Source organism: Bemisia tabaci, chromosome 5 (assembly GCF_918797505.1).
Source record: "Bemisia tabaci chromosome 5, PGI_BMITA_v3".
In the NCBI taxonomy this organism is placed as follows: domain Eukaryota; kingdom Metazoa; phylum Arthropoda; class Insecta; order Hemiptera; family Aleyrodidae; genus Bemisia; species Bemisia tabaci.
The window spans coordinates 52,787,025-52,810,630 of NC_092797.1; the positions used below are offsets into that span (position 1 = coordinate 52,787,025).

Sequence of the window (23,606 nt, forward strand, 5' to 3'; positions counted from 1 at the left end):
TTTTGTCCTCCTTGTTTTCAAAATCACTTTCGATTTTTGAAGTGCTCTTTAAGGTGAGGTAATTTTTGGGGCGGTGCTCTGTAATTCCCAGTCTAACTGGACACGGACTTGCCCTGCCATCTTAAGAAGGAAGGGAAATTTTGATGGTCTAATGAAATAACAAGTGAGAAGGAAGCCAAACGAGTTCTAAAAACAAATTTATCGTGATGAATAAGTAGTACAAATTTTATTGACTTCAACGTCTGAAGAACAATGAACGTCAAAAGAACAAGGCCTCATATTTCGCAGAGACTCAGTAAACAAAAATACAAAATTAGTATCTATACAGAAATTAAAAAATACAAGAAAAAATAACGTCATTCCAGAAGTCTCCGAAGTTACATATATAAGGCTAAGCAAAAAATTGGCTCCATAACCCTGGCAAGTTTCATAGCCTTTATTCACAGAAGTGCTCTTGCACTTGTATTGGAAAAATAACTTATGATGAATGTGAAAAATTTCTAAGAACTGAGTTTGAAAGAGCTGAGTTAGAGAGTTAGAAATAAAAGATGTACGAAACATTCTTCTATGTAAAAGTCACTAATGGAGTCATGTATAGTATGTGAGTCATAAAGAAGGCCCACACAGAAAATCACAGAATTAATAAATTTGAAACATAAGTCAAGACAAAAAATGATTTAGCTTCATTCCAAATCGTTTTTAAACATCTCATTCTGATACTTAGTCACAAAGATATATCAATAAATAAATACACTCAATTTTCTTGCAAAGTTCTATTTTTATTTCTTCTTAACTGCCGAAATATATTTATCGCCTCTTCTTCTGAGGACAAAAATCTAAGAGACAATGGATGACTTTGTTAGATGAAACATATTTAACGGAGAATGAGACCAAAATGACACCTTAAAAAGGTGACACTGTGTTTATCTTGCAAAAATGATGCAAGAAAGAAAAAATTCTAGAAAAAAAGTGAGCAAAAAATTTTGAAAGATTAGGATTTTCAAAGCACCGAAATAATACATCAAGAAGATGAGTGAACCCTGTAAAGTAAATCAGTCAGTTAGTCATGCAAAAAATTAGATAAGTAGATATACATATTAATGGAGCACTATAAGAAAGATTACCATCTACTTGATAGATTTAGAAAATCATTAACTTACGAATTTGTTCCTATCTAAACAAAAACTTTTCATTTCAGTCTTACAAACAATCACTACTTAATTTTGATGGATCTTAAATATTATGAAAATATGCTGGAAAATTTTGCAACAGTGGAAAGTTAGGATGACACAACTCTCACCCATCTACTTGAAAAAAAGGAACATGGAGCCGAAATAAACTACTACATGGTACTTAAAAATGTTTTCTTTTTTTAAAACATCAGACGCAAGTTCTCCTAATATATTTCCTACAGCTTTTCTGAGTTTACGGCAGGATGATTCATTACAGTTTCAACCTATTTTTTGGTTGCCTTGATGGCTCCATGCTCCTGAACCAAAAAGTGAGAATACATGAAGTTTGAAAAATTAGCAAAAATTCTTCATGGGTAAAGGGCGCTTGACAAAAATTATTTCACTATAAAAATGACGAGTTTTCGAAAAATAAATAATTGTTAAACATCAGTGGGAAAAATAGACATACTTCTCTTGCAGTCTTGATCAATTCCATTCGCACACATATCTTTTGTGCTGGACGAAACCTGTAACTCTATAACTAAAAGTTACATCAATGGTAACACCTACAGCTAAAGAGAGAACTATATTACAAACTCTGGATTCAAGGAGAACTGTACAAAGAAAGGTAAACTAAAAAGTTGTGAGCTTATCAATTAGCCAAAACTGCATATTTACATCTGCCCAAAGTTTTCAAGTCTGATATGAACAGGGATATTGCTCTTCATAACATACAGTTGATAACGTCCGACACTGTGCAAAGTAAGCCAGGAAAAATCAGGGAAACTACAACATTGAATGACTGTATTCACAATGAGCAATATCGCTGTTAAAAGTGAACAAGGGAACTTGGCAGTAGGACAAGTCTCATTATTTTTATTGATTTACATCCTATTACGATCTGAACAAATTTCTAACAAACACAAATAATACCTACATTTCAGTAGCAAGCTGTACACAGCATAAGAGAAGCTGGGATCAAAGGTGCTGCAAGAGCCATCATTTCATTCACAGTAAGAGACTTAAGATTGGGCATCAAAGCAGTTTTAATGTTTCAGCCTCGACTAATAACTGCCCTTCTTTTTATCTCTTGTATTTCATATAGAAGAAGTCTCTTGCAGAATAAGTCCCGCTTGAAAAATAAAAGTTTATCTGCTATGGATTTTCTATTTTCTCACTGAAAAATGCCACCAAAATGACTTATTCAACAAAAATGAAATCTTAGTAAGGACCAGACAGGGGGATTTCCTTCTCATAAAGAGGCCACCGCAGCTAAGTGAATATCAATATTAATGTCACCTCTCAAACGGAAGCAGGGACTTGACTGTGAGATTGAATGTGACTAAGCACCACTTTTTGAGGCACCTGTGCTATCACGGGGGGACAACATTCAAAAACTTGAAAGAGATCATGTTATAATTTTAAAAAAAATATGGTTTGGAGAAGAATTTGTTGTTCAGAAAACGTAACTCGCACAACCAAGCGGCAAAAAAAAAAAAAAAAAAAAATCATTTAAGAGATTATTGTAAATTAATTATTAATTACTCCTTAAAATACTACACGGTACATTAGGGAAAAGAATATACAAACAAAAACGAAATTTAACTAAAAAGCACTGCAGGTACGGATGAGTTTGTTGGTTGATGAGTAAAAACCCTAGATATTAAAAGTGTTATACTTTTCAATAGTTCTGGTTGAGAAATGAATGCGTGAGTATATTAAAGAACTAGATACACAGTCATTTGAAAACAAAATGAAAATCTAATCAGAAGTGGTTTTTCCTGATTGTTTACTTGCTGGAAGAAGCGGTGTAGTTTCCCCAAAAGCTTGTTGGTGGTTTCTGAACAGCATGACTTTGTCTCTTGATCTCCGATAGACTAGACTGTTGAACAATGCTTGAAGTGGATTTGTAGTTGCCTGAAAGAATATAGGATCGTTAATTTTTATTTTATTTGAAATTATTTTAACCTTTAAAAAAAATTCAACACGTAATAATAGTTCTACGGAAGAAACCCCTTTGTACTCTACACCTTTAAACTTTCTCTAAATTTTCCTTAGATTATGAGGAATAGATGTGCAAAATTTCAAGTGTCAGTGTTGCTTTGTTTTGTGTTTCAAAATAAAACAGTAGACAAACAACGTCTGATGCCGTCAGTCTAATTATGGTTCAATTAGTCCACACCCTTGATGAAAAGTTTTAGACTTTCATAAAACGTAAACTTAAGAGTCAACACACTGAATTTTGTGAGGGAACAAATTCAACAATGGCAATAAATGTTCGTACTTTAAATATGTGTCAAACTGCCTCTTAGCTTCTCTCTTACCATTCAATATTAATCCACATACATTAGAGTCGCGCCAAAGGAACAAAAAATTTTATCTTTACCTCTCTTTCAAATGTTTCATAAAGTTTTTTAAAGAGTGTTATAAAATTTTTCAAGGCTTTGTAGTTAAAAAGTCAGCTGTACTGAATGAAAAATAATTTTACAGGTCTAAAATACCATGGAAAAAAGACTTACCATCAAATACCACAAAACCAAAATGAAAGTTCGTGGTAGATTATCCCAGTACACCCAAACGATAATACCTCCGATTATATTTGGTAACCAGCATACATAGAAGACCAAATTGATGAGCCCAAACTTCAGCCGAATGGAGTCCACAATTTTGCGCTCTTTCTGTGTGTATTGGCACAGACTGCGAGCAACCACTATATGAACCGATCTGGCGGACAGTAGATACAGGATTGGGTTGACTGTCATGACTGTGAGGATTGGCAGATAGGTGGCAAAATAGTTCGGAAGAATACGCAGAAAAGCGCTTTCATTGGGTAACAAATTGTGACAGCTGGAAAAAGAAAAAAAAAATTAAAGGAGTTTTAAAACAGCTACAGGGAAAGGAGGTCGGTAATAACCCTATCACACTCCATGAACCCTTACCTGCTACTTTTGAATGCAAACTGCTTAATGGAAATTTTGACAATATGTTAAGGCTTTCATTTTTTCATATTGACACAAATGAATTTCTCTTGTTGAAACTATTTCTTACTGTGTTGACAGGATAGAAAAAGGTAGGGAAGGTATCATGTTCCATATCCATTTTTGAAGTCTTGTAGTGCTGACATCAAACTTTCAAAGAACAGCCCACTGATCATCTTTTTTTGACCAACTAGTAAAAAAGCTGAACTAGATTAGTTAATAAGGAACCACAATGGAGATGTTGCACGTGTGAAGAATTTGCGATTTGAATATAGATTCTTAAGTAAAAGTTCGCAAGAAACACCATGTTGCCACCAATTTTCTCTGAAATAAACTCCCAAGCTCAAAAAAAGCTCTCTAGTTGAGGCCAAAATGGAGGGGATATCCCACGCTATCCTGAGAGTCCACCTCTACATCTAGACAAACTCTCCATGCAAAGATAGGGAGTAAATACATTAGCAGTGATGCCGTATTTTCAGTCTTAGAGTCCCCAAATAAAGTGGTAGCCCTGTCAATGTATTTGCTCCCTATCTTTGCATGGAGAGTTCGTCTTGATGTAGACGTGGACTCTCTAACAAGGGACATCCCCTCCATTTTGGCCTCAACTTGAGAGCTTATTTTGAGCTTGGGAGTTGATTTCAGAGAAAACCAGTGGCACCATCGTGTTTTTTGCGAACTTTTACAAAAGGATCAATAGTCAAATCGCAAATTCCTCACACATGCAACATCTCCATTCCTGACTCAGTTATAAAAGCGCTGATATGCACAAGGAATCAAATGGCTCATACGTTGTTTTTAAAATGAGCCAGCGATAATAGTGCTTTACTGAGAAATCTAGTCCAGTTGTATTTAGGAATTGATACATTCATGAACTCCATGAAATCTGTGAGAAATTTTAGAGGTTCCGCAAAGTTCATCACAAGATAAGATTCCTTAAATTTCTGAATGGCATGCAGCACTAAATTTTAGACAGTGAAGTGATGTTTGAGCCATTGTGCCACTTGGGAACACCATCTCTTTGTCTGACCCATCTCTGTTTTTTGAAAAGTTAGCGGTTGAAAATTATTACCTTTTGAGAAGAAAATTAAATCATAGACAGAACCGTCAAAATTTTTAATCTTCTTCTGACCTACTGAAAAAATGAAATTTGTTTCCTCCAGCCTTTTAGACTGCGGTGCATACACTGAAGTATCCATCAAAAATTAGTTTCAAGACTATCAAGGTTCTAGAAGTGAAGAGAGTAGAAGTCTGATCAGAGACAAAAGCCAAGTAAAAGATGGCAAAAAACGGTCAAAAATCTAAACCAAGCCCTGTTCTTACTAAAGAACTAATCTTAAGAGGAAACATCCCTTGACAGAGATTCATTACTTACTCTACATTCGGAGCATATAAGATGAATAAGCCGACACTAGTTAGACACGCAGGGATGATCCACACCAATGAATGATACAAGACAGGATATCCCTTTTTGTCCTGGAGCGCCAGCCACATGTCAATGGCATAGATCAGAGTCCACATCCAAGTTACGGTGTAAAAGTATTGTATTATCACCTGTTAATTCCAAATGAAATTCATTAAGGCTTAGATGAAATATGCGTGATGTTTTCTTCCTCTCTTTCACAGACTATGTGAATTTTTCTTCATTTGTAGGAATACCAAAACTGTCTAGTCTTCCATTGGCCTTATAAGGTATTTCCTCTATTTTTACCAACCTTCATGATTACTTTCCCTCTAAAAATAAAAAAAGGGAAAAACAAGCTTTTCACTTGTAATAATTGAACTTATCCCTTCCTCTTGTATTTATCCCATTCAGTTGGTTATTAAGAAGTGACAAAGAGTGGTTAGCAAAGGATTAACTCATCGGGCTATTTATAATACATAGGAAAGAAGGGAAAAATCCACTTTTCTAATAATGACCCTTGTAAGACTAGAGGTAGTCATGAATAGACATGATTTTGATGAATAGGTACTAGAGACTAGACTATGGCTGGATTTGCTTCAAACATTTACTTCATCACTGGCCTATTACTGGATACCTACACAAGTTTTAAAGCTGATAGGTCAAACAATGTATATTTGCAATCAAAAATCAAACAAGATAAAGTTGTCAAAGCAAACATGAAAAGACTGATCATAGGAAACCTTGAAAAAGGATTGCAAAATACAATTTCATACTAGTATCAATTGAGTGATAGGAAAAGTAAATGAGGATCTTACGGCAAGTATGACACACAGCACAATATTAGTATCCTCTTCTTGTAAATACTCATAAGCAACTAAAATCTTCAAGACTGACCGAAGGAGAACACCTGGAAAACAAATGCAATTTTTTTATAGGTATTTTTGAAAAAAAAGGAAAAAAATATAGTAAACTATTGGATGTTAAGTTTTATAAAGATGAAAATAAGCAAATGTCATCATGCCTTAGGCAAAGGGCCATTCACTTTTGCAGGGTGCACAGCAGTTTTTTAAAACCCAATTAAAATCTTTTAAAAAAAAATGTAAAACTTATCATCAATAACCTAATGTTACATCAATAAGTTACAGCCAAAAAAATTGAAAATTAAGCTAGGTAGACGTAACATTTTTTTCTAAGCATCAAGAACGACATGCTGCATAATAGGTTAATGTTACCAACGATAAAATATACCATACATATAGTGTCCAAAAGATAACGTTGGTGGTACATTTCGCAGTAGTTTTTAGATATAAACTGTAAATAAATTAAAATTAACTTTTTGACCCCTGGCCTTTTATCAATTCAAGTTTTCATTTTAAATAGCTTTGATTGGTAAAAGAAGGGCTTGTGAACATTTTTTTAAGTACTTCTTTTCAGAAATATGTCGCAAGAAATTATGTAGGCCATAAAGAGTGTCTTTAGATTGGAAATTTCCTTTGATTCCTATTTCACTATCATTCCTAAGTAGGTATTTTAAGTATGAGGATACATAATTTTATTCATTAGAGGTATGCAAGAGATTATGGCAAGTAAAATAAGTTTCAGCGTTTACACACCAATGACTTTTTAAACAGAAAACGTTTTTTTTATTTTACCTAAAGTGGCCATGAGGTCTCCAAATGCTAACCACAGTATGATTTTCCTGCCTCTCAACGCTACAGAGGAATAGGGCCTGTGAGGCTGGACTCTGTCTTCCCGCGGTAACATCTGTCAAATGAAAAATAACCATGATACATTAGTGACATTTTAAACAATGAACTTTATGCAATCATAAGTATGATACAAAGAAAATGATCTACGAAATAATTTTCAAAAAGAGCTGATATCATGCCTTCACTTAGAATTCCATGCATTAGTAACTCTAAAATTTGGTTAAAAATAAAAAAAGAGCTGTGGAAAAACATTGTTTTTTTTTTTTTTTTTTTTTTTTTTTTGAGAGCCATTATTGAAACTTACTGATTCAGAGACACTTTTTTTAATCGTTTTCTACTTCTTTACGTTAAAAATTTTTGTTAACTTTCTACAAGCCCTATCTGCAATAGATGATAGAAGCCTCTAAATAATTTCACTGCAGAGAGAGTTGCAAGGAGGGCTTGTCCAGAATAGATGGGAGACAATCTATGGGCTGTACTGGGATCGGTACTCTTTTTCGCAGTAGGTACTGAAAAGAGGGATTTTTGTTTTGTCAATTGTCCAAATTGCTTACCACACTCAAAAACTCTCTCCTACTTGACTTGATGGTCATGTGAAATTTTTGGTTCTTCCGACTCTACATTAAACCTATATCTGGTTGCAGTTTTGGTCTAAAACAGCGGTCCACATTGATTATACAAGTTCATGTAATGAATTGATTCACGTTTGATCTCTAGCAGATCAAAATAATGGCGATAAGAGATAGATTAGAAAGGAGATATGCTTGGATGATAAACCTGAAAAATAGCGCCGAAAATTCCGATGATTGATGAGATTAAACAGACTGTGTTATAGGAGACGGAGTTGAATTCGCTCATCAAATTGAGCGAAATAATCTTGGTGGATTCAGGGCTCCGGCAACAGAATGCTTGAATTGACGGATCAGCCATGATTTTTGCTTCAGAGTAATACTGGAAGCACACACAAAGGAGGAAAAGCCTGGTAAGAGTAGTGTAGTGAAGTTATGCACAAACTTGCCCCTTGACAAAATAGACTTTATCACTCATTCCCTACGACCTTACAAGTTAGAGAAGCACAAAAAAATGGGTAATCAGCGATGACGTTCTTCATTTTAGAATAATGAAGGATACTATTGTAATTAAACTTATTTACAATTAACAAAGTAAACACTCTGTCACTGATAGGAACGAAACACACTTTTTATGCTAATTTTCACGTTATATAACCACTTGCAGCTAGAGTCCCTTTATGCTGAGAGTCAAGACAACACCCCTCATGGAGTCACAAACGGGAATAAAGATTACACAAATTGAACGTTTTTCGTAATCTTTGATCGGCTCATTCTTAAATTCATTTCTCCGTTCCTTCTCTCATTCCGTTTGTTCCTTGTCGAACCCGAAATTCCTCGGTCCATTCCAGATTATAATCTTTGCAATTGGTGAAAATGTAATCTTTATTCCCGTTTGTGACACTGTGAAGGCCTAAAATCCGGTTAACCAATCAGAAATGGATTCGCATTGTCTTGACTCTCAGTATAAAGGGACTCTACTTGCAGCTTGCAGCAAGATCAATGGGCCAATGGGTAAGGGAGGTTAGACAGGGAAAAGGGGGGAATACATTGTGATAAGACCACGGAAGGGGAGAAGGGGAGAAATAAAAAAACAATAAAAACAACAAATGCTGTTCAAGTATGCCAACCCTTGCCAAAAAGTTGTCTCTGTGATCAATAAACAAAACCTCTACTCGATCTCAGTATATGGCTCATGTATGTAAATTTATGGTATATTACATTCTTAAACTGTAATTTCAATCGAATTTTGAGATTTTTACCGGTAAGATTACAGACATTTCATGACATTCATCATATAAATATGAGAACAATACTGTCTAGTTTTAGCGTTGCATGTTGGTGAGCTTGTATCAACAAACCGTGGACGTGAAGTGAAGAGGTTAAGTTTTTCCGGCTTTTCAAGATTTCGATTTTTCCAGCAGTTTTTCCCGTAGTTTTCTGTAGCGTAACGTGTTTGAGCGAATTTTTAAAGCTAACGTTGCTGTTACAAGCTTTTCCTCCTCGAAGCGAACTGTCAAAGAAATCTATTTTGTATCCAATATGGTTGTGAGACAGTACAACGAAGAGCTGAAATACCTTGAGAAACTTACTCCGTACTCATGGAGGATCAAAAAAGGATTTCAACCCAACATGAATGTAAGATTCAAACTTCATCTCAGTTTTATTACATTTCTCTGTGTCAGTCGGTAGCATAGCAAGGAAAGAATCACATTGTAACTCTAAAGCGTACAGCTATAACTCACTGTAGAATTATAGACTGCTTCAGTTTTTATCTTGGAACCATTACAGCATTCGCCGTATTAGATTGCATTGAACGGCCACATGAAATGAAAGTTCCATGCATTTCATTAAGATCCACGGAAAAGCTTTGTTTGCATGAGATCATCAGAACAATAATGAACTCTTCCGTTGTTCCGTATGAAAGAAAGGTTCCGCTTTATATGTTATGTCAATGCACATCTTTTCTTTCTTGACACATTGAACTGTTGCCCAGTTGTTATAGGTGGAAGGAATTTGGTTTATAAAATAGGTTAAGGTGATTCGATGGACGCTGTATTTTGTGTCAGTACGGCATGTGATATATCGCAGCAATTGGATCCATTTTTTTAGCTACTCGTCATTTTTCTCCAATTTTGAGATTGCAATTCTGTTGTCAGCAGACTAAAGCACTCACTTACCAATCTTAACAAAGAAATTCAACGTAATAAAGGCGTGTTTAGAGAGAAAACATCGCATTTGATACTGATATCGAAACTGCACTCGAATGAGATATTTTCTCTTTAAAAAAAACTACGCCTTTATTACATTGAATTTCTTTGTTAAAATTGGTTAGTGAGTGCTTTATTTCCTGACAACTGAATTGCGATCTCAAAATTGGAGAAAAATGATGAGTAGCTGAAAAAATTGAACCAATTGATGCGATTGATTGCATGCCGTTCTGACACAAAATATGGCGTCCATCGAATCACATTAATATGACAGGAGGGAAGGTAGTCAGGAATTAAATGGGATTAGCTCTTGAGAGCTACGTGTAGTAACGAAAAGAAAATAAAGAGAAAAAAATTCCATGAATACACACTGCTGACTGCTGCAGTTTTCAATTTTAGTAAAGCTTTCTGAAGCTACCTGGTAATTGTAGAAAGGAATCAAAGAATGTCCTCGTGTTTGATGAATTCAATAAATTAGTTTCGTTCCCTCCTTAAATGGTTGTTCCTTTATAATTTTCAATCACTAATAAATAAAACTCTAAGATTAAACCAAATTTTTACTCATCTTTTTTGTCAAACTGAATGTCAGAAAAGCATTTACTTTCTTATCATTTTCAAATTTTATTACTTTGAAGCCGGGCATTGTTAATTTTTTCAAGATTTCTCCTTCTGTTAATGACCAAAATTTCCCTAAAATTAATGGTTTTTTCTTTATTTTCTCATGCATATTTGAAAGTGTAAATGGGAAAAGGGACCCTAGTCAACGTAAATAACTGAATTATTGACACTAATGTATGGAGGAGTGCTTTAAAAAAATTCTGGGGCAAAAAATTTGAATCCAAATCAGCGTCATGACAGTTACAGGTTTGAGTTCGAAAGAATAATAGTTTTGTTAACAAGCTGTGTAAAATTCCAAACTGCCATGTTTAGGGCCCTGAATATCTCAAATCTAATGCAAATTCTTGCCTTGATTTGACCCCAAAATGGTTCAAACTGTCAGCAAGTTTTTCTTGAGGACTTAAGGGAGAGTTTTTTGGAATCCCAAAATTTAATTTTCCCACCCCATTCGAGAAGGAAAATGCTTCACTAAAAATTTTTTCAATTTGTTCTTTCTCTCAGGTGGAAGGAATATTTTACGTTAACAATCATCTGGAAAAACTCATGTTTGATGAGTTACGAAATGCTTGTCGTCCAGGCATGGTTGGTGGTTTTTTACCTGGCATGAAGCAAATTGCAAATGTTGCAGCATTACCTGGCATCGTTGGTAAATCAGTCGGACTTCCTGATGTACATTCCGGTTATGGATTTGCTATTGGTATGATAGTTTATTTTTCATATGAGCCAATATAAATGCATTCTCTTGTTGCAGAAGTTTTTCTAGCAAGGACCTGTGATTTTATGGATAGGTAAGCAGAGCTCAGCAAAAGGGAACCTACTCAGTTAGCAGACAAAATTCTACAACAGAAACATTGTAAAGTTTGCTCTTTGCTCATAATTTAAGTTTTTCTTGCCAGCCATCTCAGAGAAACAAACTAATATCTAATTGGTTTTCTTTTGTAAGTTAACTCCGCTCCTTTCCATATTTAAAGAAAGCAAGCAACTTGGATATCATACTAGATCAATAATCGCAACCCAATCAACTTCAATTTTCTCTCTCTCTCTCTGAAATATGAGAAATTATGATTTTTAAATCATTAGAATCAATGACCTGATCAAAAAACTTTTTCTGTTTAAAGAAAGTGTAAAATTCTGCCATCCTTTTTCTAGAAGCAAATTTCTTTTCTTCAACAAAGTTGGTTCGTCTCTATTTAACACCTCCCAAATCTTATTCTACAGTGAAAAATCATCAGAATATTGCATACTGCCTGAGGCGCAAAGTGTTTTGGGGTGTTGGATTTCGAGGCAGTGAGAGGGCATAGCCTCCCAACGTAGATATTATAGTTGGAACACATCTGTATAGGAGTTGAGTTTCAATTTATCATCTAATTTGTTTTAAGCCTCTTCTAAGGTAGGCAATAAACTCAACATAGAAAGATAAATTCCAAAGTAAATGCATGTTCTTGATGAAAAGAATAAAGTGATGGAATCGCAGGAGAACGAGCTGGTGCATGCTGAAGGTGCAGTGCACTTGGGAGGAAAAAAAAAGAAACGCAGAAATAACCTTTTCAAAGAGGAAAAAATGTTTGAACATTAATTGTTCCCCAATTGTATTTTCAGTTCAGATGTTTTTCTTAAATGAAAGTGTATGCTTGCATATTCCAGGGAACATGGCTGCATTTGATGCGAATGATCCAAAATCTGTGGTATCACCTGGCGGAGTCGGTTTTGATATTAATTGCGGTGTTCGACTCTTGAGAACAAATCTGTTTGAAAAGGATGTGCTCCCGGTCAAAGTGAGAACCCATCCACTTATAGTTTACAAATTTTCTACTTTAATGAACTGAACTTTTTCTGGAGAACAATAAGTGAGAATGGAATGAATGATACCAAGTTGAATTTTATTCAAACTATTCCAATATTCTTTTGACAAACTTCTAAACAATTGAACAAAAAGATTCTTACATGATGCAAAGAAGTTTACAACTTTTTATGCTTTAAAAAATTAGATTGTCAAAACAATCAATTTCTATTATCGCATTCATAGAAGCAACACACTCACGAAGTGCAAAATTTGTAAAATATGTATTTAAAACATCAATAATCAGGAATAGAAGAAATGTGAGAAAAAAGGGGCGAAATTAGCCTCCTCACGAACTTTTTGAACTTTTCAAAATTTACTGTCAATCTGAAAAACAAGAAATGATTTGATGGAATTTAGAAAATTGCAATGAGTTTACATAATGCATCAGTTTGATAGAATGAAAACAGTCAAAGTCCCTGTTGATTTTCTTTTTTTTTAATTCTATGAGTGTATGTGAAACGATTTTTTTTGGCTAGTTTTTCATTTTAAACAGGTTCTACTTCAATAAAATAACCTTATTTTTGGAGCCTTACCCTCAATTTTTTGTATTACCTCTGCTGTTAGATTCAAAATTCACATAGCTCCTTTTTTTACTTATATTTTCAGGAACAACTAGCTCAGAGTATGTTTGATCATATTCCAGTCGGTGTGGGGTCCAAAGGGATCATCCCAATGAATGCCCGTGACTTGGAGGAAGCTTTGGAGATGGGCATGGATTGGTCTTTGCGAGAGGGTATGTTGTTTGTTTATCCCTTCATCTCTTCCTGAGGTCTTCATCGTGTTCGATTATTGTCACTTGTTGATTACCAGGGAGTTGCCGAATTGGTTCCCAAGTGGCCGAATTGGTTTCCATTTTCGATGACGGTCATTTCCGTATTGGTTTCTACTTCCGAGGGTCGTATTGGTTCCCTTGTCCGAATTAGTTCCCATCTCTAAATTCGTAATTCAACATTTCTTATTCAGAATTGCAACACGGCTCGCTCAAGTGCTAACATTTTCCTTCCCATTTTACAGGCTTAGGACTGTCTACCAAAAAGGTAGGCATGGTTAAAAAAGTTGCATGTGAAAATAAAAATAAGAGTGATTCAAGAGGAAATTTTAAAAAATGGTCCAGGTTTCTATATACATTTCAGGAGAGGAGAGGATTGGTCGGATCGGAGGGAAATCAGGATATCAAAATCAAAATAATAGAATCACAAAGAGAAAAATTTATTAATAAAATTCTTAAGTATACCCTAAAAAGTTAGTAAGGAGCTATTTCAAAGATTGCACGGGCAAGCATTTAAAATCAATTTTTTTTAGAAAACCTAAACGATCGTGATTTTGAATATATTCATTAACCGCAGTTTCCAGAAATTCCCTTTTTTGCTTTTGCAGTTTAGCAGGAGGACGAGGATGTTTTTTTGTTAATTTAATGAATGTATCTGACTGGATCTGTAATAGAGTTTGTATAAAGCAAAAAATATTTGGATGAGCCTTGCGCAGTTGCCGCTCCTTGCAAAAAATCAACTCACTCGCAGGAACCAATTCGGACATGAAAAATTTTAAATCGGGAACCAGTGTGGACTAAGGGTTTGTTTCATCCAGGAACCGATTCGGAATTTGGGTGACCGCCACGGGAACCAATTCGGGTTCACCCGATTACCATAGGAGGTGTTGATGATACACCATTTACAAAACTAGTGGCATCACCAAAAAAAAAACCAAAGGTACAACTAACAAATCCTAACCATCGTTTTAACCTAGTTTTATTCTATTCTGGAAACGGAAACTTCCTGTCATTAGCATGAGGTCCCAAATGAAACGAAGCGATCTGAAACTTCAGAAAAACAATTTGAAATGATTTACAGACCATCATACTCTATTGTATGTAAAAAAATTCAAATGGTAGCTACACTACAAATCTGAATCTCAATTTTCTTTATTGATCTATGAAATGAAATGTCTTGTATACCAGCTCTTTCATGTTTTAGGTTACATCTGGGCTGAAGACAAAGAACACTGTGAAGAGTACGGTAGAATGCTAAACGCAGATCCCTCCAAAGTCAGTATGCGAGCAAAGAAGCGAGGCCTCCCTCAGGTAATCATCTTTGATTTAAAATTTTCAAACACTTCACTTACTTTTTTTCACGTATATACAGCCTCAGGTCATCAAATCAATGAACAAAAAATTGTAGTTACTGTATTCTATTTGATTTGAATTCATATCGATTACTCACAGTTTGGATTTTTATTAAATACTAGCAAATACATGCATGATTTTGACGGCAAATACTTACAAGATAATCAGAATGTTCCTCAAAATGATTAATGTCACAATTTCTTAAAAATATCATTTACTTCTTGCATCTGTAACACTCTTCATTTATAATATATGTAATTTGTAATTTTAACAGCACAGTAAACCTTTAACTATCTGTGCCTGTTTTAATCAGTGTCTCAAGCTGATGATGCTGCCATGCAAATTTTTCTTATTTTGATGAGCTCATAGTCTAAACTTGGTTCACAAAGAGTCAAACATAGGGAAAAAATTACAAATCCCTCTAAGAAGTAAATGAAATCATGAGTGCTTAGTGCCCTCACAATAATTGTACCTTTCAGTTTGAGGGTAGTGCGGTAATTTCTTATACCTCGCTTTGACTGCTCTTTTGGCCTCCTTGGAGCAAGTCCGTTTCTGTCAAATAGTTGGATGTCATTGTCTATTCTCAAGGATATTAGAAAGATCTTAATATGAAAAACAAAATATCATAATCACTATTCAAACCTCTTTTCACCCTGCTAAAAATGTTAAGCTCTCACCATAAATCTTCTTTACGCTAGCTTGGTCACCTTGCTTACCGCACTGGATTCATTTTTGGTTTTACTGTAAAATATTACTGAATGTTCCTTACAGTCTCCTTGAAATTCCACTCAAAGCCAGATAATAATTCCACATGCACATGTTTTTACAATTATTTTACTTTTTTCCGTATAGTTGGGTACTTTAGGTGCAGGCAATCACTATGCTGAAATTCAAGTGGTGGAAGAGATTTACGATAAATGGGCTGCTGACAAAATGGGCATCGAGGAAAAAGGCCAGATCTGCGTCATGATTCACTCTGGTAGCCGCGGTTTTGGACATCAAGTGGCCACTGGTATAGCATAAGTTAAATTTTCAATTATGAATTCTTCAAATTTTTCTGTTTTTTTTTTTTTTTTTTTGTGTACCTTCTATCATCAATCTTAAACTGTATGTTTTATTTTGTGAAATCACTGAAATGGCAGCCGAACGCAAAGTAAAAAATTACATAATTTTGTCAACATGTTTCGATTACCTAAAATTCTTCTTCCAAGAGGAATTGCCGTTGAGTTCAGACTTGAAGCCCTATTTGGGGAAAAAAAAGAAAGAAAAAAGAAATTGACTTTTGACCTCAACCCTGATAGTGAGTAATTGCCACAAACATAAAATCTGATGGTATAAAAGTGAAAAGAAAAATAACAGAATCCAAAACAAACCAAACGTCAGCTCCTTTTTCATCTATTTTGTTGAAGCCTCTGATGAATGAAAAAAGTGATGATGCTGTCGGAGAAACTGGATATCAATGACTTTGAACAAAGCATGTTTCAAGTAAACTTTGGAACAACAAAACTTGTCCTCATTAACTCAATTATTAGTAACAAAGTGGAGAAGAGGTGCTGGGTTCACACCATTTTGCAAGGAAAACAAAGCCAAGAAATTCCAAAAATTTTTCAATAACAGTCAACAATTTTTTTGCTCTAATGAGTACCAGTACAAGACTGAGGGGAGGGGTAGAGTGTTCAGCTCAGGCAGCTTGCATTGGAATATTAAGTTGAGGTCACGCCGAGAGATCTATAACGTTTTGGGTCTTTTTAGACCTCATCAGTAGATCACACTCGTCAGTGAACTAAACTTAGTATCCCGCAAAATCCAAGATGGCATCCAAACGCCGTCATGAATATGACGCGAGGCGTGACACAAAAGTGTGATCTTCACGCAGTAACATAAGTTTCAATATTTCATAAGCGAAAACCCCTGATGTGATTATAAAATTTTAAAAGTCTGAATAATTTTCGATCAGACCTTCCAACAGAAGCTTTACTATCAATTAGCAATTCCTAACACATCATTCAATTATACCTACCTCTCTTAGGAGACAAATTTTGAAGAGATATTCTTTTTACTTGCAGATGCGTTGGTTCAAATGGAGAAAGCGATGAAACGGGACAATATTGAAACAAATGATCGTCAATTAGCATGTGCCAGAATTCACTCAAAAGAGGGACAAGACTACCTTAAGTCAATGTCTGCTGCAGCAAATTTTGCATGGGTTAACAGAAGCTCCATGACATTCCTCAGCAGACAGGTAATTTTACGTCAGAGTGCGATACCTCTGTTGTTCGGTGCACTGTTACTTATCTAATAAAAAGTGTTAATAGAGTAGTGGCCTGTATTTTCCCACTGAAAACCTGCACTTATGCATACCAGTACAAATTGTATGAAAGAAAATAAGAAAGGGAAATCTTAAATTCTTTCTGTTGATGAGTTATTAAGTAGAAGTTAACAAGATGATATTGAAAAAGTAGGTATACAAATACGTTTTGATCAGAATAGGAAAAAATCAGTTAATAAGACGGATAATAATGATTTCCAATTTCTATGAGGTTAAATTCATTTGATATTGAATCACAAAGAACAATTAATTACGGCATATATTGTCTCTTTTTTTGTCTCCTTCTGTATCCATTATCCAAGGTTTCTTTAGTAATTTTTTAAAACATCTCTGCTTCCCAGCAGGATGCAAACCAGCTTTTTCGTCTCTCTATTTCTATTCCTATCTTTTTTGGTTATTTTTTCCAGGCTTTTGCTAAGCAGTTTAACACGACTCCAGATGATTTAGATATGCATGTTATTTATGATGTCTCTCACAATATTGCCAAAACCGAAGAACATATGGTAGATGGTAAACCAAGGACATTATTAGTTCATAGAAAGGTGAGTATTTTTCCTGTTTGTGCCATCTCTTTAAGAGGTAAACTAATTCCCCGATAGAGGTAGAAACTGTAGACTTTGCTATAATTTTGCTGTCTGCAGCCACCTGCAAACTGAGTCAACTTAACTTTTTAAAAAATTGTCCTGTTCCCATACTTCACATGGCTGCCTTATCGCTGTCAATAATAGCTAACAGCAACAAAGAAGGTGCCTTGAATACAATGTTGGGTCTCAATGAAAAGTTTAAAAAATGCATGAAAAGACCCAAGTGGAGGTTTTTTTTTTTTTTTTTTTTAAACAAAAAAGCAAAAAAGGCATTATAATCTGCATGTATAACATCATGTAGTGCTGCACCGCGAGCAATAGATAGGCTCTTTTTAAATTGGCCCAATGTAAATATATCCTTATTGGATCCTTGCATCCAAGCATAACTGAATTTTTGCCCATTGCAGGGCTCTACACGAGCGTTTCCACCGCATCATCCCCTCATCCCTGTGGACTACCAACTGACCGGCCAGCCGGTTTTAATCGGAGGAACCATGGGAACCTGCTCGTATGTACTCACCGGTACAGAACAAGGAATGCAAGAAACCTTCGGATCAACATGTCATGGGGCTGTGAGTATTCACAATTTGTTTTTTGGACTCCGTTTTTTACTTTTTTCTTCAACTACTTTGATTGTGGAATTTGAGGCCCCTCATCAATATCCCTTCAACCTCAAGACGCCTGAAATTTTCTGAAAAAGTTCCAAAGAGAAAATCCAAACATTTTCCAAAATTCAGCCTGAACCAACCTCCAGAAAATTTTTGTTTTAAGATAGTTTTCAAATCAGGTGAGCCGTAAGGAGTGTCTGAACTTTTGGATTGTTGGTGGCTTTAGTCACAGTTCTCCATTTGTACATCGAATCCAGACCTTAGTTTTGCTTTTTGTATTTTTGCAGTAGATTTTTAATTTTTCTACCTCCACAGATGTAATTTGAATGAAATTACGTATGGTCCTAGAAACATTCATGTGTCATCTACCATGGTTCATTTTAACAGTCTTCTCTGGATTTTAGAATTATCTGATTATCCTCCACCATATCATTAAGCTCAGATTTTCCAAACAAATGGAAAGCTCTACAGAGAAACTGGTACATTAATACCATTTTATTAGAGAAAACGCTCAGGCATTTTTCATTTAATTTTTAGGAATTGGATAAAATGCATTGATGTGTTTGGTATTTTATAGAAAAATTAAAATCGTGATGATTCAAGAATTTTTTTTCCCAAATGCATGATTTGTCTGTTGGCCCTAAACAAATGAAATATTGTTGTAGAGAAAATCAGTAAATTAAAATTGGATATCTTACATAAATACGTAGTTTATAAACATTTGTACTTTATTTGAGTTTTCTTTTTCCTCTTACATGTTTATTTTGATCATCAATAGAACTATTTCCCTGTTGCAAATTTAGGGTCGTGCTTTGTCTCGTGCCAAATCAAGACGGAATCTAGACTACACAGAAGTATTGAGGAAACTTGATGAACAAGGAATATCCATCCGAGTTGCATCCCCTAAACTAGTCATGGAGGAGGCACCTGAGTCATACAAAAATGTGACTGACGTCGTCGATACGTGCCATGCGGCTGGCATCAGCAAAAAGTCAATCAAACTCAGACCAATCGCTGTCATCAAAGGTTAATTACAACCCGACAGCACTGCATGAATTCCTGTGAATTTTGTGATATTAGGTAATTTTTCATCAGTACACCGTATTACTTGAATTTATTACCCCTCAAAAATTTAGTGAGGAAAGCAAACAAAATCTGTCAGTTTAAGCCCAAAGTGGAAATGGTCAATACTACTGTGCTTAGGAGAAACGTCGTATGTGCCTTCAGACATCGTCAAATTTCCTGTGATCAATCACGAATTGTGAAAAGTTGTGAATATTTTTCCTCCGAATTTTCAGAGAATTTTGTTCTTATTTTGATCTGAAGTGTTTGAAAGTTTCAAGGAAAAATATTCAAAAGTTTCGTTTAAAAATGAATATTTTCTGAGAGGACTTTTGGCAACATTCGTATGCTCATACGGCATTTTTCCTTAGCACGGCAGAAGAAGCCAGTCCAACCATAAAATTTTTTCTGCTTCTCTATCTGAGGCAACAGCGTGGAACTACTTGCCATGTTTCTTTTCCCTAAGCCAAAATTTCTATCATAATAAGATCTGAGCATCCTCATGCTTCATTTATTGTTACTATCAGTTTTATACTACTTTATACTACTTTAAAGAGTGATTTTTAAAAAAATCACTCTTTAAACTTAAAAGATAAAGCCGGTCTAACGTACATTTAAATATGTAGCTGTATTACCTCTGACAGCAAATCTGATTATCGTAAGTTAGAGGACATTCTGAATCATAGATTAACCAGAGTGTCAAAATCAACCTCTTAAACTGGAAGAAAGCACATGCTGGTGAAATCATTTGTCCACTGAATCCATTATTTGTGGGAGTGTAAAAACAGCTCCACGAGTACTTTCTTTAAGGGTCTAATTTTGATCAAATTGGCTAATTGAGAATTAAGCTGATTAGATAAGTAAAAATGCGGGCTATTTTTAATCAAGGCTAAGCCATAATTTTAACTAATTAGTCATGAGGAAAAAAATTAAAAATGTGGAGAAAAAAAAGGTTGTAGAAGAAGTATTACTTGCAACTCACACATCAAATGCCATTTCTCATCAACACTTCCTCTGTTTTTCTTTATTTTTTTTAAGGATAGTTTTTTTTTTTATTAAAATGATCTGTGTTCTTTTAAGCTGCAGGTATTATTTTCCGCTGGCTGAAAAATTGAAGACTATTAACATTTTTCACCTTAACAAGGTGCATGAAAAATACAAATTCATAAGTACATGAAACGATTTTTAGGTAGCACAAATTAAAGATTTCCTAATATTGTACTTTTGCCCTCTCATTGCTCAAAACGATTTTCAGCAACAATATTTCCCTCATCTGCATTTCCTTTTCCAAAAAATTTCTTGATTCTTATCCACCCTAAGTATTTGGGTGGTCAGGCTCCTTTTAATTGAAGTTACGACAAACACAATGGTGTCTTAGGTTTTCTCTGGAATAAACTACCCAGCTCACAAGAAGCCTTTAAAGTTGAGGTCATGAGGGAGGCGATTGCCTGTACTATGAGAGGAGCTCACCCGTATACTTATTCTTCAGTCCGGATCATAAGAAGAGCAAACTGTGCTATAGCGTCCAGCCCACTTACAAATTAGAGGCTTCAAAGAGACTCATCGATTGCCCCGACTTAAACCCCTGGCCAATGAGAGGGCCAGGTAAGGCATCGATGAACCTCTTTGAAGCCTTTAGTTTGTAAGTGGGCTGAACGCTTATGAATAAATGAAGGTTAGGTGTTGTGATTGCCTTATTTAATGACTTGAACCAAACACACCACCTTTTGATCTTGATTCATCGATAGCACAGTTTAATTGCATGATCCAGGCAAAATTTTCCATACATATTGTTGCCATGCACAGATGGAGATTAAGTAAAGCAGGATTGCCACTTTTTGCAGTGGGGACTCCTTGACTGCAGCCACGGTAATGTATTCAAGTTAGACCAGGTGGTGAGGTTGATTTTCCTCCCATATTGTAGGTGATCTTCTCCATCATGGTCTAAACTTTGAGAGCTTTTCTTTAGCTGGAGAGTTCATTTCCATGAAAATCAGCCACACCAATGTGTTTCTCCCAAAATTTTACATGGCATTAGGTAGGTATTTAAATCATAAATTCCCAAGGGGTGTAAGAGCTACATTATGAAAATGAGTCAAATTGAATCTTCCGATCTTATGTCGATTGATCCTATAAAATAATTTCTCTCCAATCAGAGTAGCTAAAAATATGAAAAATCAAAGTTTTATTAAGGCATGAACTCAAAGTGAAAAATAGTGATAGCTTTATTTTCATATTGTGCGTCAGATCATAGATATTGCCATTGGTCATTATTCAAATATTGATTTGCAAATTTTTCTAAATCAAATCTTTGAAGGAATGTATTTTTTTTAACTCGAAAAAATTGTGCTTTTGTTTTTTAAGAATATTGATTTTTCAAAATCAAACTAGATACCCCAGTAGGTACAATAATTTGTCCATTTTAGTAGTCAATTCACTTTTTTGCCAGTTGTGCATTTTCAAACTAAAAAATTCTGCCCTGAAAACCTAAGGATTTTGCACCTAGGTACTAAATTTTGTTTTTATTCGATTGTGTTCTTAATGATCTCCTGAGAATGGTGAGATTTTAAAATCGAAGTTTCTAGGTGTCAGTTCTGAGAAAAGTGGAACTGAAAAGTGAGTTTTTCAACATCTTTACACATATTAGCTAGTAAAATATTTCAACATCTGATTAATGACGGAGAGACACTATTGTTTCCTTGCTGGCCAGGGAGACATGACAGGCGAAGAGAATAATATTCCTTTGTATGATAAAAACATGAGGCGTAGCATGTACACACAGGGACAATCTTACCTCTCAACACAAAAACATGCGGAAGAATGCCTTGAAGTTCTTTTTACAGCCTGAGTCACTTTTCTCAACTTTCGCACAAACAAAGTTGGATTTTGAAAACACTAAATGTTCTCTGGCTATTGTGAGGAGCATCAAATCAAATTGTAACGAAATTTAGCCGGAGTTGATTTCCTTTTATTTTTGCAGGATTCTTCAGGATCTTACTGTTCTTAATTATTTTGGAATTCTTGTATCATTTTAAGCTTGCTAATCAATCCGTCTACAGGTAAAATTACAGATGATTTAATGCATCTTTATATAAGAACGATCACGCATCACTTGAAAAATCATGACTGCACCTACCGTGCATTTATAAATGAACGTCTACTAGATTTTCTGTAAAGCCAAAAAATAATAAAAGTTAATCAAATAGTTTATTCGTCTCTGTCCAATTTACCCACTATGCACCACACGAGCACTAGTGCAAAATTTGTTTGATTTCCATGATGAACAAAAACTATAATTCAAATACTTCGGTACCTATGAATATTTTTCAAATAAAATTTGGTTTTATATCTTTTTCCATGCTGTCACACTGTAATCCTTGAAGCTTAAAATTAAGAGTATTAATAGCAGTCTCTTTACTTTGAATTGTAGCAGAAACCTAACAGACAACCCACATTCTGGAGTGTCATTTAAAGTAATCTCTGTCACTTCTCCCCCTCTTTGGCCATTGAATTGATTCTTTTTTTATTTTGGAGAAGGGGGGGGCAGTGGTTTTCTGAGGGTATAATTGTTAATGGTTTCACCATCACTTGAAAAGGTTTCAATGCAATATCTGAAAACAAGCGGCCTAGCTTGCTTTCGGCTCGATCAGAAAACTTTCGATTTTGACCCTAAAAATTTAGTCCATGATTGTAAACCCTGTCGATTTTTCTCAATTTTGGACTGAGAAAAAATTTCGAGATTTCAGTGGCATCCTACGTTGTTGGAGGCGTAGAACCAATTCCGGACAGTCCCGACTCTCGGCGAGGCTTCCTGAGCCGAGAAACAGTCAGAAACTGGTCAAAAACGAGCTTTTCAGACCAACTTTTGACTCTTTCTCTGGAGCGTCTTCAGCGGATAGCTCGAAGCGAGGGACTCGCGGAGCTTTTCCGACTGGAAAATCGCACTCAGCGGGTCATTTCCAAGCGGCCTAGCTTGCTTTCGGCTCGATCGGCGAACTTTCGATTTTGACGCTAAAAATTTAGTCCATGTAACGCCTGTCGATTTTCCTCGATTTTGGACTGAGGAAAAAAAATCCGAGATTTCAGTCGCATCCTAATTATTTGGAGGCGTAGAATCGATTTCGCACGGTCCCGACTCTCGGCGAGACTTCCTGAGCCGAGAAACAGTCAAACTGGTCAAAAACGAGCTTTTCAGACCAATTTTTGACACTTTCTCTGGAGCGTTTTCAGCGGATAGCTCGAAGCGAGGGACTTGCGGAGCTTTTCTGACTGAAAAATCGCACTCAGGGGGTCATTTCCAAGCGGCCAAGCTTGCTTTCGGCTCGATCGGCGAACTTTCGATTTTGACGCTAAAAATTTAGTCCATGTACGCCTGTCGATTTTCCTCGATTTTGGACTGA

At 35.3% G+C, this 23,606-nt stretch overlaps 2 protein-coding genes across 4 annotated transcripts; one reads left to right on the forward strand and one right to left on the reverse strand.

Moving 5' to 3' along the window:
* Positions 1–181: 181 nt before the first annotated feature.
* On the reverse strand, positions 182–8,493 carry LOC109039847 (G-protein coupled receptor 143). 2 transcript variants are annotated; one of them, XM_019055525.2, is made up of 6 exons: positions 8,039–8,493; positions 7,205–7,316; positions 6,368–6,459; positions 5,523–5,701; positions 3,692–4,019; positions 182–3,089 (listed from the first exon to the last, which is right to left on the reverse strand). In XM_019055525.2, exons 1-6 carry the CDS (start codon positions 8,189–8,191, stop codon positions 2,934–2,936), a joined length of 1,020 nt encoding a protein of 339 aa, XP_018911070.1. In that variant the 5' UTR covers positions 8,192–8,493; the 3' UTR covers positions 182–2,933. The 2 variants fall into 2 exon arrangements, with proteins under 2 accessions (XP_018911070.1, XP_072157015.1); XM_072300914.1 differs by lacking the exon at positions 8,039–8,493 and adding an exon at positions 7,816–8,007.
* Positions 8,105–19,734, forward strand: RtcB (RtcB RNA ligase). Of its 2 annotated transcripts, none has more exons than XM_019055524.2 (10): positions 8,105–8,243; positions 11,160–11,355; positions 12,303–12,433; positions 13,108–13,234; positions 14,475–14,581; positions 15,476–15,635; positions 16,690–16,865; positions 17,360–17,494; positions 17,944–18,108; positions 18,948–19,734. In XM_019055524.2, the coding sequence occupies exons 2-10, from the start codon at positions 11,202–11,204 to the stop codon at positions 19,173–19,175; spliced, it is 1,383 nt and encodes a 460-aa protein (XP_018911069.2). In that variant the 5' UTR covers positions 8,105–8,243; positions 11,160–11,201; the 3' UTR covers positions 19,176–19,734. The 2 variants fall into 2 exon arrangements, with proteins under 2 accessions (XP_018911069.2, XP_018911068.1); XM_019055523.2 differs by lacking the exon at positions 8,105–8,243 and adding an exon at positions 9,186–9,468.
* The last annotated feature ends 3,872 nt before the right edge of the window (positions 19,735–23,606 follow it).

Coding starts and splice junctions, on each gene's coding strand:
- LOC109039847 (XM_019055525.2), bottom strand. CDS start 8,191: ATGGCTGATCCGTCAATTCAAGCATTCTGTTGCCGGAGCCCTGAATCC. Junction 6,460..7,204: donor AGACCTCATGGCCACTTTAG/GTAAAATAAAAA, acceptor TTTGTTTTCCAG/GTGTTCTCCTTCGGTCAGTC. Junction 4,020..5,522: donor TTATATGCTCCGAATGTAGA/GTAAGTAATGAA, acceptor TTCTTTTTCCAG/CTGTCACAATTTGTTACCCA.
- RtcB (XM_019055523.2), top strand. CDS start 9,373: ATGGTTGTGAGACAGTACAACGAAGAGCTGAAATACCTTGAGAAACTT. Junction 13,235..14,474: donor GGATTGGTCTTTGCGAGAGG/GTATGTTGTTTG, acceptor TTCATGTTTTAG/GTTACATCTGGGCTGAAGAC. Junction 16,866..17,359: donor TGACATTCCTCAGCAGACAG/GTAATTTTACGT, acceptor TATTTTTTCCAG/GCTTTTGCTAAGCAGTTTAA.